At 40.0% G+C, this 17,998-nt stretch overlaps 1 protein-coding gene across 2 annotated transcripts in view; it reads right to left on the minus strand.

Annotated features, from left to right (window-relative positions):
• The window catches only part of LOC126416289 (trafficking protein particle complex subunit 11), a 128,693-nt gene that overhangs the window by 25,993 nt on the left and 84,702 nt on the right, over window positions 1-17,998 (minus strand). For both annotated transcript variants that reach the window (XM_050083943.1, XM_050083952.1), the window contains exons 15-17: window positions 12,339-12,481; window positions 11,910-12,143; window positions 1,326-1,483 (exon numbers count right to left, since the gene is read on the minus strand). In XM_050083943.1, coding sequence (XP_049939900.1) covers window positions 1,326-1,483; window positions 11,910-12,143; window positions 12,339-12,481 — 535 coding nt within the window. The remainder of the gene's footprint in view (window positions 1-1,325; window positions 1,484-11,909; window positions 12,144-12,338; window positions 12,482-17,998) is intronic.

Consider the following 17,998-nt stretch of genomic DNA (forward strand, 5'->3'; position numbering starts at 1 on the left):
AGGGTTATCCAGAAAGTAAAAGACGTTTTGAAATTAAAAAATTAACAAAAAGAAATTATTGTATACATTTTAAAGGTACACCTTAAGCCTTTTACCTACCCAACTGGCATTCAAATTGAGGCACTTATTACATCATCACTCACATTATGCAATACCATCTCTGTAGAAATGTGCCACCAGCAATTGCAACAATTGGTTTATACTGGTGTGCCATTTGTCATCAGTGTCAAAGCATTGAGTAACAAGCCATGTGTTCATTGCTGGGAAGAGCAGTTGTTGCTCATCACCAAATCCTGGTGACTCTACAGAAGCGAGCCATGGATCACTTACAAACAAGAAGAAAGTCTGAGCCACAGAGATTTCATAGGACTATGAAATGTTGTACAGGAGCAGAAATATTACGAAACAGCAATGTTAGCAAGTGACTAAACATTTAATGTAATAAGCAAAAATGAAGACACCAGAAGAAAATGGATTGACCATCTCAACAGAATGAGCTATGACAAACTACCTTAAAAGTCAGAAATTATAATATAGTAGGCTGACGATGTCTGGGAAGGAAAAGGAAGAGATGGGCACCGTAACAGGCAAACGCTTAGTACTTGAAGTGCACAAGGGAAAAAAGAAAACTTGGCATTATGCCAGCAATTTCTGTCATTTAGTAAGTTGAGTTTTTTTGCCTTCACATGCAATTAGTTTCATACTGAAAACCATTTCCTAGCACTTGGTTCTCTTTCCTTAGTAACATCTCATCTGTCTCAATATTTATTTTTCACTGCAGTTTTTGAAGAAATGTAGTTGACTGCCATTAGAAGGTAGTTCAGGTATTAATAAAAATGTTTTGATGCAACACTTTCTTGAAAGTCACACTTTTCATAATAATTTTATAATACGAGACCCTTCCCCCTCCACTCCCTGGCCTGTTACCTGGAACATTAAAGGTAGACTAGACTAGAATAACTAATAACAATTAGCATGGAAATGAAACTAAACAACAAAATACCACAACCCTTTTACTGGGTAGGAGTGGGGGTGGGGGTAGGTAGACAGACAGACAGACAGACAGACAGACAGACAGAGAGAGAGAGAGAGAGAAAGAAAGAGAGAGAGAGAGATATCAGGAGTGGGAGGAGGAAGGAAAGAAGGCTGTAAATATCTATACTACTCAACAGCTCTCCTACATTATTTTCGACACTGGTTTTGTGTCATACCATTGTTTATCTTCCAGGCAAGACTTTTTTTCATAATATTGGTAATCATTCAAATTTATTTACTGAAACTTTTAAAATTTGTCCAGGGTTATAAATGCATTTTAAGTGCTTTACCTTTTCCACTGTAAAGTGTACACCCCAAGAGCAACTGGCTGCTCAGCTGCCTGGTTTATACACACACAATAGGCTTCAGCACCAATTTCACCATCTTTAAGACACACAGAACGCAACTGTGATTTCATTGTGGCATCCACAGAGCTAGCCTGCTGGGACTAACAAGATAAAACCATTGGAACATTAACCAAATGCATTATCATGAAACTATAATCACATAACACTTTATACAACCATGTATAAAAATCAACTAAATGTAGTTAATTAAGTAAACATTATGTACAGTGTGCCAGAAAATTAATTTACCAATGTTACAAAGGCACAAAAAATATAGTTTAAGACTAAAATGATGCAGCAGTGTTCCTGTCTAGGTATCAGATCATATAAACTAGACAACACAAAAAAAGGAGAGCCCAAGCTTCCACAGAAGTAATCACTGGATTTGTGTTGTATTACACTTCACAAAGTGGACATTGTCGACATTCGAGAAATGTTCAAAACAAACCAGTAACTTGCACCATGAACAGAGAATGAAAAATGGTGCACTGCAGTGATCATGAAGGTTCACATCATCAAGACCGAATGCAAACTCCTTGCGAGTTAAGAAACTGTGCACGATGTTTAGCTAGGTCTGCACTCTTAAAGAATGCATACGGAATCATATTGATGAGAACTGATGGAATGTGATGTCATGCAATCAAATGTGAAATAGTCTTCTGTGGAGCTTATACAAAAACCAGCTATAATTTAACGCACATCTGTAGATACTGTGATAACACACACATCCAGAGGCTGAATTTGTCCAGTGGTTCCCGGTGGTATGAATTACAATCTCACACATTTTTCAAAGGGATAGTTTGCTCTAAAGGTACAATTTTTATACACAAACCAGATGTAAAGCAAAAGCAGGTTATTTTGCCCAGATACTGGCCAAAAACAGTGCTCACACCACTGCTGTAGTTCTCTAATGCCCATTTCCCCCACTCTTGCTTGCTGTGATGGAAATATTCCCTGTTGACCTTTCAAGATCACACACACAAAATCATAGGGACAGAGCACAATAAAGAACTTTCCAGCCAACTTACCATCCAGATTAACAGTTGGCATACTTGTATATGAATATGTTATGGCATTGATGTTACTTGATCTTGATACAACTGTCTTTCTACCTCTAATTTCCTGGGTTCAAACCCCAATTGATCTGAGTTGAAAACAAATTCCTTACTGAATTATGGGGTCCATTTATTTATCTCAGCTACAAATTCTTTGGATGATTCAGCAGTTGCTGTTTGAAATTTCATTATCTTACATCTTCCAATTCTGTAAGACTGTTTGAAATTATGCAACCATTCACTGCGTCCCTTGATATCACTGTAATCTATGTCACTTGCAATTTGATGTGCATGGTCATTATGACATACATCCTGTACACTGTATTGAGCATCCCTGAAATGCACAAACATCAGTTTTTGTAACAAGTGTGTCTTGTCCTCCCTTGAATGTTTGTAGTTTTTCTTATGCACTACATGGTCATATTGCTACAGACTTATTTGGAATCTGTTCATAACTGCTTTTTAGTAAGCTGTGGATGATTTTCCATGTTCGTAATTACATATAGTACCGACTCCTTGGACAAAAAAATGTTCAAATGTGTGTGAAATCTTATGGGACTTAACTGCTAAGGTCATCAGTCCATAAGCTTACACACTATTTAACCTAAATTATCCTAAGGACAAACACACACACACCCATGCCCGAGGGAGGACTCGAACCTCCGCTGGGACCAGCCACACAGTCCATGACTGCAGTGCCTTAGACCGCTCGGCTAATCCCGCACGGCCACTCCTTGGACCACAATTGCCCTTCACAACGTGTCATTGGAGACAGGATTTGTGGCTCCCTGTTCAAAAATGATAGCTCGACACAAGTTTCAATATCACTTTCACTGGGTAAGCCGATATTGTCACCGTTGTACTCTTCATGTACATTTGTCCACACAGTTGAATGTATATGACTCCACACAGTCCACTGACTCACCTTGCAGAAATGCTAATATTTCATCTGCCACTTCTTTCCTTGGGTTACTTTCTGACAAAAGCCAACTTCGGCAACTGCTGTTGTGGATATTACGCATTGTTTGCTTTGTTTATCGTTGCCATTGCTCAGCTTTGTATCAACACCACTAGACCTGTAGTACTGTTGCAAATTACTCATCGACTAAACAGTTCAATCACGCTCTGTAGCCTCATGCTGTGCTCACCACTGGATATCTCCAGTCTGCCCCCTGTTGCTGTTAGCAGCCAATATTGCGGTAGCAAAATGTGGGGAAGGGGGGGGGGGGGGCACCAGGGCATCAAACATCGTAAATGTCACTGGTCTTTTTCGACCTCATGCTTAAGGTGTTCCTTGTGAGTGAATGGGAATCTGGTAGATCCGGTAGGTACAACAACTCTAAGAGAGATAGTTGGTTCTCATTTGCCAACCGAAGACCTAAGTTGTAAGCAATTTTAAGTGACACTCAATGAGAACATCGTTGTTGCATGTAAAACATGGTATGTGGAGTGCTGTATTCATGTTAGCTGATAGCTCCGTGATAAAATGGCAGCTCTATCTCTAATCACTAATGGCAACTTTGTCATGCTGTGTGCTTGTAAACAGCAGTAAGTGCAAAAATAGTTGCTAGTAGCAGCAACAAGCGCAATTTTGTGCGAAAAAATGCAATTAAACAGAGAACTGACTCGTGGAGCTAACATCTTGGACCTACTGATAACGAACAGACCCGAAATTTTCGACTCTGTATGTGCAGAACAGGGAATCAGTGATCATAAGGCCGTTGCAGCATCCATGAATATGGAAGTTAATAGGAATATAAAAAAAGGGAGGAAGGTTTATCTGTTTAGCAAGAGTAATAGAAGGCAGATTTCAGACTACCTAACAGATCAAAACGAAAATTTCTGTTCCGACACTGACACTGTTGAGTGTTTATGGAAAAAGTTCAAGGCAATCGTAAAATGCGTTTTAGACAGGTACGTACCGAGTAAAACTGTGAGGGACGGGAAAAACCCACTGTGGTACAACAACAAAGTTAGGAAACTACTGCGAAAGCAAAGAGAGCTTCACTCCAAGTTTAAACACAGCCAAAACCTCTCAGACAAACAGAAGCTAAACGATGTCAAAGTTAGCGTAAGGAGGGCTATGCGTGAAGCGTTCAGTGAATTCGAAAGTAAAATTCTATGTACCGACTTGACAGAAAATCCTAGGAAGTTCTGGTCTTACGTTAAATCAGCAAGTGGCTCGAAACAGCATATCCAGACACTCCGGGATGATGATGGCATTGAAACAGAGGCTGACACACGTAAAGCTGAAATACTAAACACCTTTTTCCAAAGCTGTTTCACAGAGGAAGACCGCACTGCAGTTCCTTCTCTAAATCCTCGCACAAACGAAAAATGGCTGACATCAAAATAAGTGTCCAAGGAATAGAAAAGCAACTGGAATCACTCAACAGAGGAAAGTCCACTGGACCTGACGGGATACCAATTCGACTCTACACAGAGTACGGGAAAGAACTTGCCCCCCTTCTAACAGCCATGTACCGCAAGTCTCTAGAGGAACGGAGGATTCCAAATGATTGGAAAAGAGCACAGGTAGTCCCAGTCTTCAAGAAGGGTCGTCGAGCAGATGCGCAAAACTATAGACCTATATCTCTGACGTCGATCTGTTGTAGAATTTTAGAACATGTTTTTTGCTCGAGTATCATGTCGTTTTTGGAAACCCAGAATCTACTATGTAGGAATCAACATGGATTCCGGAAACAGCGATCGTGTGAGACCCAACTCGCTTTATTTGTTCATGATACCCAGAAAATATTAGATACAGGCTCCCAGGTAGATGCTATTTTTCTTGACTTCCGGAAGGCGTTCGATACAGTTCCGCACTGTCGCCTGATAAAGTAAGAGCCTACGGAACATCAGACCAGCTGTGTGGCTGGATTGAATAGTTTTTAACAAACAGAACACAGCATGTTATCAATGGAGAGACGTCTACAGACGTTAAAGTAACCTCTGGCGTGCCACAGGGGAGTGTTATGGGACCATTGCTTTTCACAATATATAAAAATGACCTAGTAGACAGTGTCGGAAGTTCCATGCGGCTTTTCACGGATGATGCTGTAGTATACAGAGAAGTTGCAGCATTAGAAAATTGTAGCGAAATGCAGGAAGATCTGCAGCGGATAGGCACTTGGTGCAGGGAGTGGCAACTGTCCCTTAACATAGACAAATGTAATGTATTGCGAATACATAGAAAGAAGGATCCTTTATTGTATGATTATATGATAGCGGAACAAACACTGGTAGCAGTTACTTCTGTAAAATATGTGGGAGTATGCGTGCGGAACGATTTGAAGTGGAATGATCATATAAAATTAATTGTCGGTAAGGCGGGTACCAGGTTGAGATTCATTGGGAGAGTGTTTAGAAAATGTAGTCCATCAACAAAGGAGGTGGCTTATAAAACAGTCGTTCGACCTATACTTGAGTATTGCTCATCAGTGTGGGATCCGTACCAGATCGGGTTGACGGAGGAGATAGAGAAGATCCAAAGAAGAGCGTCGCGTTTTGTCACAGGGTTATTTGGTAACCGTGATAGCGTTACGGAGATGTTTAATAAACTCAAGTGGCGGACTCTGCAAGAGAGGCACTCTGCATCGCGGTGTAGCTTGCTCGCCAGGTTTCGAGAGGGTGCGTTTCTGGATGAGGTATCGAATATATTGCTTCCCCCCTACTTATACCTCCCGAGGAGATCACGAATGCAAAATTAGAGAGATTAGAGCATGCACAGAGGCTTTCAGACAGTCGTTCTTCCCGCGAACCATACGCGACTGGAACAGGAAAGGGAGGTAATGACAGTGGCACGTAAAGTGCCCTCCGCCACACACCGTTGGGTGGCTTGCGGAGTATAAATGTAGATGTAGATGTAGATTTCAGGGAAAATTTGTACAAATCTGAGGATGGTGTGGATAACTATAACTCTGATTAAGATCCTGAATATGTTCCTGAATGTAAAAGTGCTTCAAAAGTAGTTGCTAATCGGATATGTGTGACTAACTGTTTATGCATGTTAACAATGTTAAGTTGTGCTCCTTACCATCATTTACATGAATTTTCATTGTGAGATTAAATAGTTCAGCAGCGTTTCACTGTAATATTGATACACATACAAAATAATACCTCAAAATAATACCTCACTCTCAAAGGAAATCAATACAGGCCCCTTGATGTAAGGAAAATGGGTACCATGATTATTTCTTTGCCCGAACAACATAGCTGGTTAACATGGAAGACAATTCATACACTGCTGGCATTTGTATATGTTGCCATGACATTGGGATACAAACTGACTACAGAAGAAATATAGTTTTTCCCAAAAGGTAAGAATCATGTTAGTTTGCTCAGTTGGAATAGTTGCCACAACATTATTCTGAACACAGATCAATCAAATATAAATCTCCCACATGATCAAATGGAACTACAAGTATTAAATACATTTTAAGACTGTTAATGGTGGAAAGAGTAAAGGCAACAAATTTGAGATGTTGAGTCCTCAATAGGCACATAAGCAAAACTCAGAAATTTCCTGAGTTTTTTGGACAAATCATTCTTCTGAGCTAACAGAAAAGAGAGTGTCTGAAAAAATAGTGAAGTATCCAGAAGCGGAGGAGGAAACGGAAATACAACATCACAGATTGAGAGATTATGTGATTTTATTTGAGTGCTAACAATATTGAGTCAAATTTACAAAGAACAAGGGCATTATGAGCCCACTTATCAGTAGGACGATGCATTCCCTCTGGCCCAGATGCATGCAGTGATTCCGTTCAACATCATAAAACCAATTTATCCCCTACCAAGGCAAGCTAGTCTATTGCAACTGGTACTTGATATCCTGGCTACTGGCATTGAGGTGGAGTTGACTCTGAACTGATCTAACACGTGTTCTACTGAGGACAGATATGGGGTTCTTGCTGGCCAAAGGAACACCTCCACACCATGCACACAGTCCATACACACGTACACCATATGTGCACGTGCGTCATCCTGTTGAAAAAAGGGCAGGATACTGTCAAATTATGACGTACTGTTGTGCAATCAGAGTTCCCTCTATGACTACAAGTTGTGAGTCATACGCAATGGCTCCCCACACCATGATACCATGAGGAACATAACTATGTCGCTCCAAAACATTGGAAGAAAGTGACATCTCCTCAGGTCACCATCATACCCACCAACGATGGTATCAGGTAGTCCACAACTGTAGTTCACCACTGAATGCAATGTGATACCATTCATCACTAGTCCGTGTTTCCCAATCATGGTACCAATCCAAACATGTTGCTGGTAGTCCATTACATGTTCTCATATAGCACTGGTGTGAAGGGGTTACAATGTGCTTGGTGCACAATATGGCAATCATCCGTTGTGGTTGTCAGATGTGGTTGACCAGAAAATAGATGACGAGCCTGGCACAAATTTTCACTTGTTGCCATTCATTCAATTTATTTTGATGCCTAATTACAGCTAATATTGGAATTTCACAATTTTATGTAAATATACAGCTTCTGGATGCTTCACAGTTGTTTCAGGCACTCTCTTTTTCTGTTAGCTCAGAAGAATGATTTGTCCAAAAAACTCAGGAAATTTCTGAGTTTTGCTTATGTGCCTATTGAGGTCTCAACATCTCAAATTTGTTGCCTTTACTCTTTCCACCATTAACAGTCTTAAAATGTATTTAATACTTTTAGTTCCATTTGATCATAAATGGTGTCTGTTCTTGTAGGCTTGTCTGAAAGGACAGACACCTTACCCATAAATCTTACTTACATGACCACCTTCATGTTCCCATGTAATCCAATGTTGGGCCACTTATCTGAATGCTCCACAAATCTGGATACTGCACAATGGACACCCTCAGTGAGATGCTTTACAAAAAGTGTCAGGTGCTGATAACACTATCACCATCTCTGAGTCCTTAGCAGTGACCATTTAATATCTAACATTGTGCCCACCCATTTTATATAACCCACAACATCCCATAACAACACAAACACACTATGGCTGCAACTCTATCATTTACACAACAAAATTGAAATTCCAACAGTAGCCATGATCGGGTATAAAAATAAATTCAACGGCGACAAGTGAAAATTTGTCCTGAATCAAGACTCGAATCCAGATCCCCCACTTTACTTAAACGGTCGTCTTAATGACATCTGCTATCGGAGCGCTCTTCCTGTCCAACCCAAACTGCCAACTTGTCACACACTACATATGTAGCATTCCCTGTCCAATCTCATGCTGATTGCCACAATAGGTCGGACAAAGAGTGCATCTGCACTAAACGATCATTAATTGCCATCAAGGCACATATAAAGCATGGTGTTGCAATCAATGGGGGTAATGGACAGGTGAAGCTACACACGTAGTGCGCAACAAGTTGGGAATCTGGGTTGGTAGGAAGCGTGCTCGGATAGCCGAAGTGGTTAAAGCTACAGCTCTTGTAAAGCAGGAAATCTGGGTTTGAGCCCAGGTCTGCCACAAATCTTCCCTTATAGCCACTGAATTAATTTTGATGCCCGATTGTGGCTAATGCCAGAGTTTCAATTTTGTCATACTGTATACAGCTGTGGGATCATGAAAGAACTTTCAGACATGCTCGAAAGACATATAAATATATGCACTCAGTGCAGATACACACTCCATCCGACCTCCTGCAGAATCAGCATGAGGCTGCGGTCAATGAGGGTAATGGGCAGGGGGTACTACGTATGCAGTGTGCGACAAGTTGGGAATTTTGAATAAACAGGAAGCGAGCTCACATAGCCAAAGTAGTTAAGGTGACTGCTCGCATAAATTGGGAAATCGATATTCTTGGTCTGGTCTGGCAAAAATTTTCACTTATCACCACTGAATTTATTTTGATGCCCGATTATGGATAATGTCAGAATTTAAATTCTGTGATGTACACATACAGCTGCGATACCATGAACAGTGTTGGTTCTTTTGGACATGACTGTCGACGATGTATACACCTACATCCAGCTGTGTCTTATGGGTGTTCCACTTTTTTTATTTTTTCAGGCAGTATGCGCGCGCGCACACACACACACACACGCACACACACACACACACACACACACACACACACACACACACACACACACACACCTGCATGGCTTCATTATCCCAGCACTGTATGGTGGGTTGTGCCAGTGGAATGGGTGAGGGGAGACAGCAGGTAAGAAATTGCAGGGAGTGGTGGGGAAGGTTGGCAGAAGCTGGGAAGGCCAGGCAGCAATTGCACAGGATGTGAATGTGGTGCTGCTGAATTCTCACTGATGCTGGCAGGGGAGATGTGCAAAGTGCACACTGACATGTCACATGTAGGAGTGGATTGGGAGGGAGAAATAGAAGCAAGGAAATGGATGACTGCAAAGAGGAGAATCTGAGAGCAGGATGAGTGAACGAGGGTTAAGGGAGCTGCGATAGAGATAGACATTGGACAGGTAACTAGCGAAAATTGAGGCCAGGATAATTATGGGACCAAAGGATGTATTGTAAGGACAATTCCCATCTGCTGATTCAGAGATGCTGATATTAGGAGACAGGATGGAGATCCCAAGTGTTGTGAAGCTGCCATTCAAGTTAAATATGGTACAATCAGTAGCATGTTCTGTCAATAGGTGGTCAACTCTGTTCTTGACTATTGTTTGTCAGTAGCCATTCATTTCAGAGGACAATGTGTTGGTGGTCATGCTCTCATAAAATACTGTGCAGAACTTTTAGTGCAGCTAATATATGACATCATTACTTTCGCACATGGCTCTGACCCTGAGGTATAGAATACACTGGCATCAGAACTGGCTTGGCTGAATTGTGTGGGAGCAATAGATGGGTCTTACAACTGTGCCTTCCGCAGGTGCCTAGCCCAATGACATGGGGTTGGGAGTAGGTGTGTTGAAAGGATGGAATACGATATTTCACAGATTGTTTGTGTGCCGCAGAATCAGTCTGGGAGGGGTGAGGAGGATTAAGGGTAAGATGTTTCTCATTTCTGACCATATCAATAAGTGGCTGAAGCCCTATGGAAGAGTAAAGTTAAGTTGTTCCAGTCCAGGGTGCTATGAGAGGGATGCTCCTTTGCAGCTGATTTGTGTTGGTAGATGGAGGATTAGGGATATACTCATATGTAGAAGCAATGCAAGAGGTATGTATATGTAGTAGGTTTGGATGGTAATGCCTGTTTGTAAAGGCTTTAGTAAGACTATTAGCATACTGGGCAAGGGATTGGTCATTACTGCAGATGTGCAGTCTTTGTGTGTCTAGACTGTATGAGAGGGCCTCTTTAGTGTGAAAAGATTAGCAGGTATCACATTGCTGGTATTGTTGATGGTTAGTGGGCTTGATATGGACAGAGGTTTTGATCGATGCATCAGAGATGTGGAGGTTTACATCCATGAAAGTGGTATGATGGGCTGAGTAGGACCTAGTCCATTGGATGTGACAAGGTGTCGAGGCTGTGGAGGAATGAGGGTAGAGTGTCTTTGCTCTGGGTCCAGCTCATGAAGGTATGATCAACGCTGGACAAGCAGTTTGGTGTCTAGGAATGGTTTCCTCTAGATATCTCGTGGCCAATGAGAAGTATTTATGGGTAATGATGCAGAGTGTCAGGTGCATAAGAAATGAGGTGACAAGTCTGGTGTTCGTTAAGTGTTGAGAATTATAGTTTTTGAGAGAGGCGAGGTCGTGAGCATGGGGATGCTGAAGTATTGTAAGGTGGTGTCAACACTGATGAATAGGAATCCACATGGTAATGGGAAAGGGGGGGGGGGAGTTGGGTTGTTGAAAGGCTCTGAAGTGGCTTACCACTTATAAGCCCATGTTTTACTCACAGTAGACAAATAAATTAACATTTCTACAAATCTGCTGGACTTCTTTTCCATTCTTACACCAAATTTTGACACGAATTATCTGATCCATTTTTATACAAAGTAAATAACTGCCTATACTACCAAAACACACACAATGTTTTTGATAGATGACAAGAGACAAAGTATCTAATATGGCTCCAGACTGTTTACCAATACAGCAAAGAAAAAAATTATGTAAACCACACTAATATGACAAGTGAAATTACAACATCCTATTACCTTCTGAACACAGCTCATATAATTAGATTTCTTCAATGGAAGAACATAGTTAACTTGCAAACAGCGGAGCTATTTCTGTGTTATATTTATGAAAACTATAATTTTCAAATAGTGGTCAGTTCTAGAAAACAATTTCATATTAGAGTTACAGTGTTATATGTGTGTGCTTGATTTTTCAAACAGTTGGCTAAGTGAAGTTTGACAATTTACACCATATTTTCTTACAGCACATACCTATTCAATGAAACTTTACAAGTTCTAAACTTTTGCAAATTATTACTGCTCTGAAACTACACTTATGTTGCTGCTACTTCTTAATTTTTTCCAATGTACTGAATAAAAAACACAACTAAAGTAGGAATGGTTTTGTTACTTACCAATTCTAATGAAGAGTCAACTATCTCCAGAGGGCATGGTGAGCTACAATTAACATGAGGCATTATCAAGAAAGGCTCCTTCGCAAATGTTTTGGTAACTGGTTCAAATTTCATGGAAAAGAATTTAGCATTCACATCAAATGGTTTCACGATTGGCAAAGTTAATGATACTTCCTTCAGGCAGGAGTTTTCAACTGGCGTAGAGTCTCTGAATAAAGTTAATGAGTAGGAAGCCTGCAACAGAATACACGAAATAACCATTTTTCCATTCTTTTGGTGTCAGATACTAATTTTACTAGCTTATGGTTCTCTGTCAACAGAAGAATTATATGCAAAAAACATATGAGAAATATTTTTAGAATGACACAACTCAGTCAAAACATTATGGCTTTTTTGAATAGCCATAAAAAGAGTAAATGATGATCATACATTTATGGTAAAATTGCGGTGTCCAGTTCTATGCCCTCTCATGTACAGAACTTTCTCTTCAGTTGCACCTTTTTCCATGTTTCGTAGTTCAAAATGAATGGGAAGTGACAGTAATTCACCTGCGACATTGTCACACATTTGTGCTGCAACAAAAGTCAGTGAAATTGAGATAATACTACCACAGAAAATAGTCATTTCATTTCTGAAAAATTTGACACACTGTCTAAATATAAAATATTAAAGATGTTTCACTAGTGATCCAAAACCACAATCACAAATTTCTTTTAAAACTTCTGCAAATGAAAGAACTGCCCAGAAAATTCTGAAAGGTAAAATGCAACTTCTTTTTTGTTTTTAACTTGCCAAGTTTACATTGATTATTCTCTTTTTTGCAGTTGGTAAGTAGACTCCAGTGTAACACATACCATTCGACTACATAATTTAATGTAGTGTGTGTGTGTGTGTGTAAACCGGGGTTATATCCTCGGCTGTTCCTAACATTTTCCTGCCACTTGTCACTTCTTTCAGCTCTAGAAATGATCTATATATGAGAAAAATAGTGAGATGCAGTGCAGTTCAGAATCACTATTAAACTGTAGGTCTCTGATAAAAGGTTGAGTCAGTCAGTTCAAGGCTCACAGGATGGCTAGGGCATAACAACTCCAATAGAACCAGGCCCAGCAAAGCAAACTGACTTTCAAAAAAACCTTCTAATCAATGATAGATTTACTGTAATCTTATGAATGCCACACCTTGGCTGAGGAACAATATTATTTTGCACAGTTTAATCTCTCAAATGCAGTGGAATATGCTACATGTCTCTTTACACAGCTTTTATAATTATTATGATCATATATTTTTTTTTTTTTTTTTTACCGCTGTCCCTATCTGCTATCTGGGTTCTGTAATTCAGTATCTACTAGCCACTCTTCTTCTGACAATCATTTTATTTACTGTTTTTACATGAAATGTTTCTCTAAATTCCACATGAGAGATATTACCTTTTGTATATTATTTTGGCCAGCAGCATGCTATAGTGCCTGATCCTTTTTTCTGACAAGATTTTCATCAGACTTCTGTTATGCAAAAAACTTACTTCAACCACTTCCTCAATTAAAAGGGTATTTACCCTTTTAGATTTATCCTCTTAGATTTCTGACATTCACTTACTCTTGTTTATGTTTTCCCCTATGACACTGCTATGCCAGTTTAGTCCTGACAGCTTTGGAAAAATGACAGTTTTTAAGTTTTCAGACAACTTTGTGTGTCCGAAGCTCTGGTCTTGTGGTAGCGTACTTGCTTCCCGCACCTGAGGTCCCGGGTTTGATTCCCGACAGGGTTAAGGAATTTTCCTGCCTCAAGATGACTCCTCCTCCTCCTCCTCCTCCTCCTCCTCCTCGTCATCGTCATCGTCATCGTCATCGTCATCGTCATCATCATCATCATCATCATCATCATCACGGTTGGAGGAAGGCAATGGCAAACCACCTCTGCTAGGACCTTGCCTAGTACGGTGGTGCGGGTCTCCCGCATCGTCCCCTACACTCCTCGGAGTATGGGACCTCACCATTATCTTTACGTGGCTATTCTGTACTTATTGGCATGAACACTGCTCATCTTTTCTGGAAGCTATTGACTAGCAGAATAAAGCATCATAAAATTCCCATAAATTTCTATTTGAATTTCAAAGCTAATGCAATAACTCCATGCTACACAAAAGAAAAAATTAAACTCCCAAACTACAGAGAGGGGGAATATTATGAGATGAAAGACTGGGACCAGGATTACATACCACACATAGTACTAAAAGAAAATAAATTGTGTACAAGAGAAAAGGATTATATGACATCAGAGGATACGAAGACGAAAGTGACGTAAGGGCATTTAGATCAATTCAGATTTTTAAATAAAAAAAGTTGAAACAACAAAGAAAATTTCTGATGAAAGAAAAGCTTTTATTGTATAAAAACTTAGCCAGAAGAAAGGAGTTCTTCAATAGCACAATTGTGATTCTGCCATACAACATTAAGTTTCTTAGTGGCATTTATGATTCCTTCTGCCTATAACAGCTTCACCGATATTTCACACTGCCCACCCTAAAGTGGTTGTCCAAGTTTCTCTCTGTCACTTCTACCATCTTGAGCAAAACTACCAATGGTACCAGCAGCATTACCCCACTACATCTAGGCACCATTACCCCACTACATCTAGGCACAGACTTCAGGCATCTCTAAGTCACTCTTTTATGCATACAGGGTATTCTGTTGTTTTATCATTTATCTTAGTACTTCAATTATCGAGTCTTCTCACCTTAGCATGATTAATACCCATTACAGCCCATATTCTTGTAATTTGCTGCTTCTTGTGTTAACAAAGCCTTTTGCTATTTCTTCTTTATAGATTCCAAGCAACATTCTATTGGTGGTTCAAGCATTAGTTATTATCCAATTCATGATGAATATTTATTTTGATGGCCTTCTAGTTCCTGTTTATGCAGTGTATCTGTATAAAGCTGCTTGACAAGTTCAGAGGTGTTGTCTGATGGTGTTATGAGAAACACACAATCTTTCAATGAGGTAGTTGCTCACCATCTTCAGTTGTAACTCTGGGGAAGTACAGTGGCACCACAAGAAGACCCTACAGGGGATTTTGACACCCACAGGCTGTTCCAGTGAAATGTGCTGGGAGCCCAGCATGCTTGGTGTGGAAAAATCCCAGCTGCAAGCTACAGATCACAGCATGACCTTTTGTTGAATACTTTTCAACTCAATGGAACTTATCAGGAAGAACCCATCACATCTCCTCAAACATGTGCTCACCTTGACTAATTTTTATTCAATAACCAATATTTTGAATAAATTGGTAAGTTGATATGAATGGCCCTCTGTGTCTCATAGTATAGCTAACATTTTTATGGAAGACTTCAAGCATAAAGCACTTCAAACAGCATTTCCGAACCCCAAATGTTTTTGGAGAAATGTAGACAATCCCTTTGCGATGTGGCAAGATGAGTCCATAACACTACTTTCATCTTCAGAACACCTACACTCTCTCCATCCTAGCACTTGTTTGAGAAAAATGGAGACCTCCATTTTCTGGATTCATGGTTTGTAGAAAACAAGATAGCTCCTTGAGTCCTAGTACATACTGTGAACCAACATACACTGACTTGTATTTACAAGCTACTAGATGTCATAACATATCCTAATGCAGCAATGTTTTAGGGACACTCATTCACAGAGTTATATCTGATACCGAGAGCTTGTCAACAGAGCATAGCCATCTCTGCTCTGTGTTTGTTCAGAATGGGTACTCTGAGAAGCAGGTTTGCCAAGCATTTTGACCATCAAACACTATTAGCAGCCATAAGTTATGGAGAACTCAACTAGAATGGTTTCCCTGCCCTATGTTGCCAGTGCATCCTTCAAGATTTTCAGGCTTTGCAAAAGCACCAGGCAATTGTCTTCTAACCTCTGGCCTATGGACAAACAATGCCATGTTCTGCAAAAGATGACCTCAGTATAGGAATATAAAAGATCCTGTGTCAGTGCATAAATTCTACACTGGTCAGAAGTGCCCCACCATTAAAGACAGATGCAATGGACATAGACATCACATAAGATTAAGTCAGGCTGGAAAGACCCAGCTATTACTCGCCACTTTCTAGATAAAGGACATGGCACGAACTACACAGACACATAGATCCACTGCCCTGCAGAGTGAAAATTCAGTTGGAAAGATCATTTCATTCACCTCCATCTACAGGTATTCCATCATAGGAAACAGTCAAAATTATGTGTATCAATTGATTAACTCAAAAGGCACACAGGATTTCGGCTTCGAAAAGGATGGGAACTCGCTTTGTTGGCACTAAAGTACCGGCAGCCACAGAGAAATGAATGCAATGAGACAACTCCAAAGAGGACTCAAAGCCAAGATAGACTGGTTGAGTATCAGTCATTACCTGCATACACGCGCTGGTTGGATCCAAATGTCATTTCCCCAGCAAGAGGCTCTGGGTATCAAAGTCCTTGTAACGATATTATAACCATGCACCCTGGCATCAACACGTTTCTAGCAAACTAATGTATAAACTGACAAGCCATTATATCTAACCCCCCCCCCCCCTCCCCCCAAAGTCAGAGCTGTAGATGGCGAACGACTATCTCACTGATATATTGCTGAAGACACCATCTGACCATCTGACACAATGCCTGAGGACCTCTCAAGCAGTTATTATATCAGGAAAGCCTCGAACAGCACAATATGAAGAAGAAGAAGGAAAAAAAAAAAAAAAACTACTGACTCAGGATCTTGCTAAACTTAATGGCTCCTATTTCACCAAGCAATATTTTTCATTCATATGTAGACACACTTATTTCAGTTCGCTTTTAATATTGCACCATAGTTACGGAGCACAGAGTTACACACTGTACGTCAGAATCCCAATGCAGCAATGACAGTACGATACCTCAAGCTGTGCAAGTAACATTTCCCTATTTTTTGATAGATTAGTGATACTTTATCCGAGTTTTAACTTTCCACCAAAGTATCTTCTGCCACACCACCATGGCCATTTTGTTGGTATAGTGTGCCACTAAGCAATGCTGATGTACAGCAATAACAATTTTGGACTCAGGAAAGAAAGCATGCAATATGCTTTTCAGTCACTGTAATGGGTATATATTTTCTGATGTATGTGGCATATGATGATTTGTGAAGTAGTGATGTACGTGAAAGATTAACCAAGTGGTAATCAGAATGAATTTATAACAAAAATGATAAGCAGATGTTTACATGCAGAAAAGTCATTGAAAAGAGTTAACACACACAAATGAATGTTGCTTAGAGCCTCGTAAGTGCTACACCAGTCAACATTCATTTCATTCACATAAAACATGACACAGCACAACAAAGTGCTGGGAGAGAGATGCTTTTATATAATCTGTATATCATTTTAATGTGTGTAGCTATATGACTGTAGATTTGTAACTGAATCATTCTGCTTCCCTGGCAAATGCGATACCTCTCACTCTACATTCCTCTCGTCAAAATCTGACATTTTTGTAACTTTCACCAACATATGGAAAATGTACAGGGGGAAAAATAAAAAATCTGAATTTTTCATTTTTATAGGATTGAAATTAAGTGTTTTATTTCTAATGACCCACAGTACTGTTCAAGTAACTGGAGTCTTCAGATAAGCACATGATGCACCTTAAGCTATTGAAGCTAATGTGGGAATTATGATGCCCGTTCTTTTGTATAATGCCATTCCAGTAGTTGCTCCCTAGAGAGAATGGAGATGTATTTAAGGCATTAAACTCATTTGCACAAGCCAGTTTCAGTTCCAATACCAGAATTTTGATTCAGAGTTTCTGTGGCATCGATATACCATTTAGGATGAATACTTCACTCTTATGGATGCCAACTACTTCAAAGTACACAGGATAGTGTATCATTCTTATTGATGCAGCAATGGAATAATTGTGATTAGTCACTGAAACAGGTTAATTTGCACTGGTTCCCTTAATGCAGTGGCAGTCAACCTGATCCCTGTTGCCCACTAGTGGATGTTCCAGCTTCCATGGAGGGCAGTAAGGGTTCTCAAAACATTTTCATTAGATTTTCATAAAATTTTGACATAAGAGATTTGGACA

Source organism: Schistocerca serialis, chromosome 1, assembly GCF_023864345.2.
Source record: "Schistocerca serialis cubense isolate TAMUIC-IGC-003099 chromosome 1, iqSchSeri2.2, whole genome shotgun sequence".
Lineage (NCBI taxonomy): Eukaryota > Metazoa > Arthropoda > Insecta > Orthoptera > Acrididae > Schistocerca > Schistocerca serialis.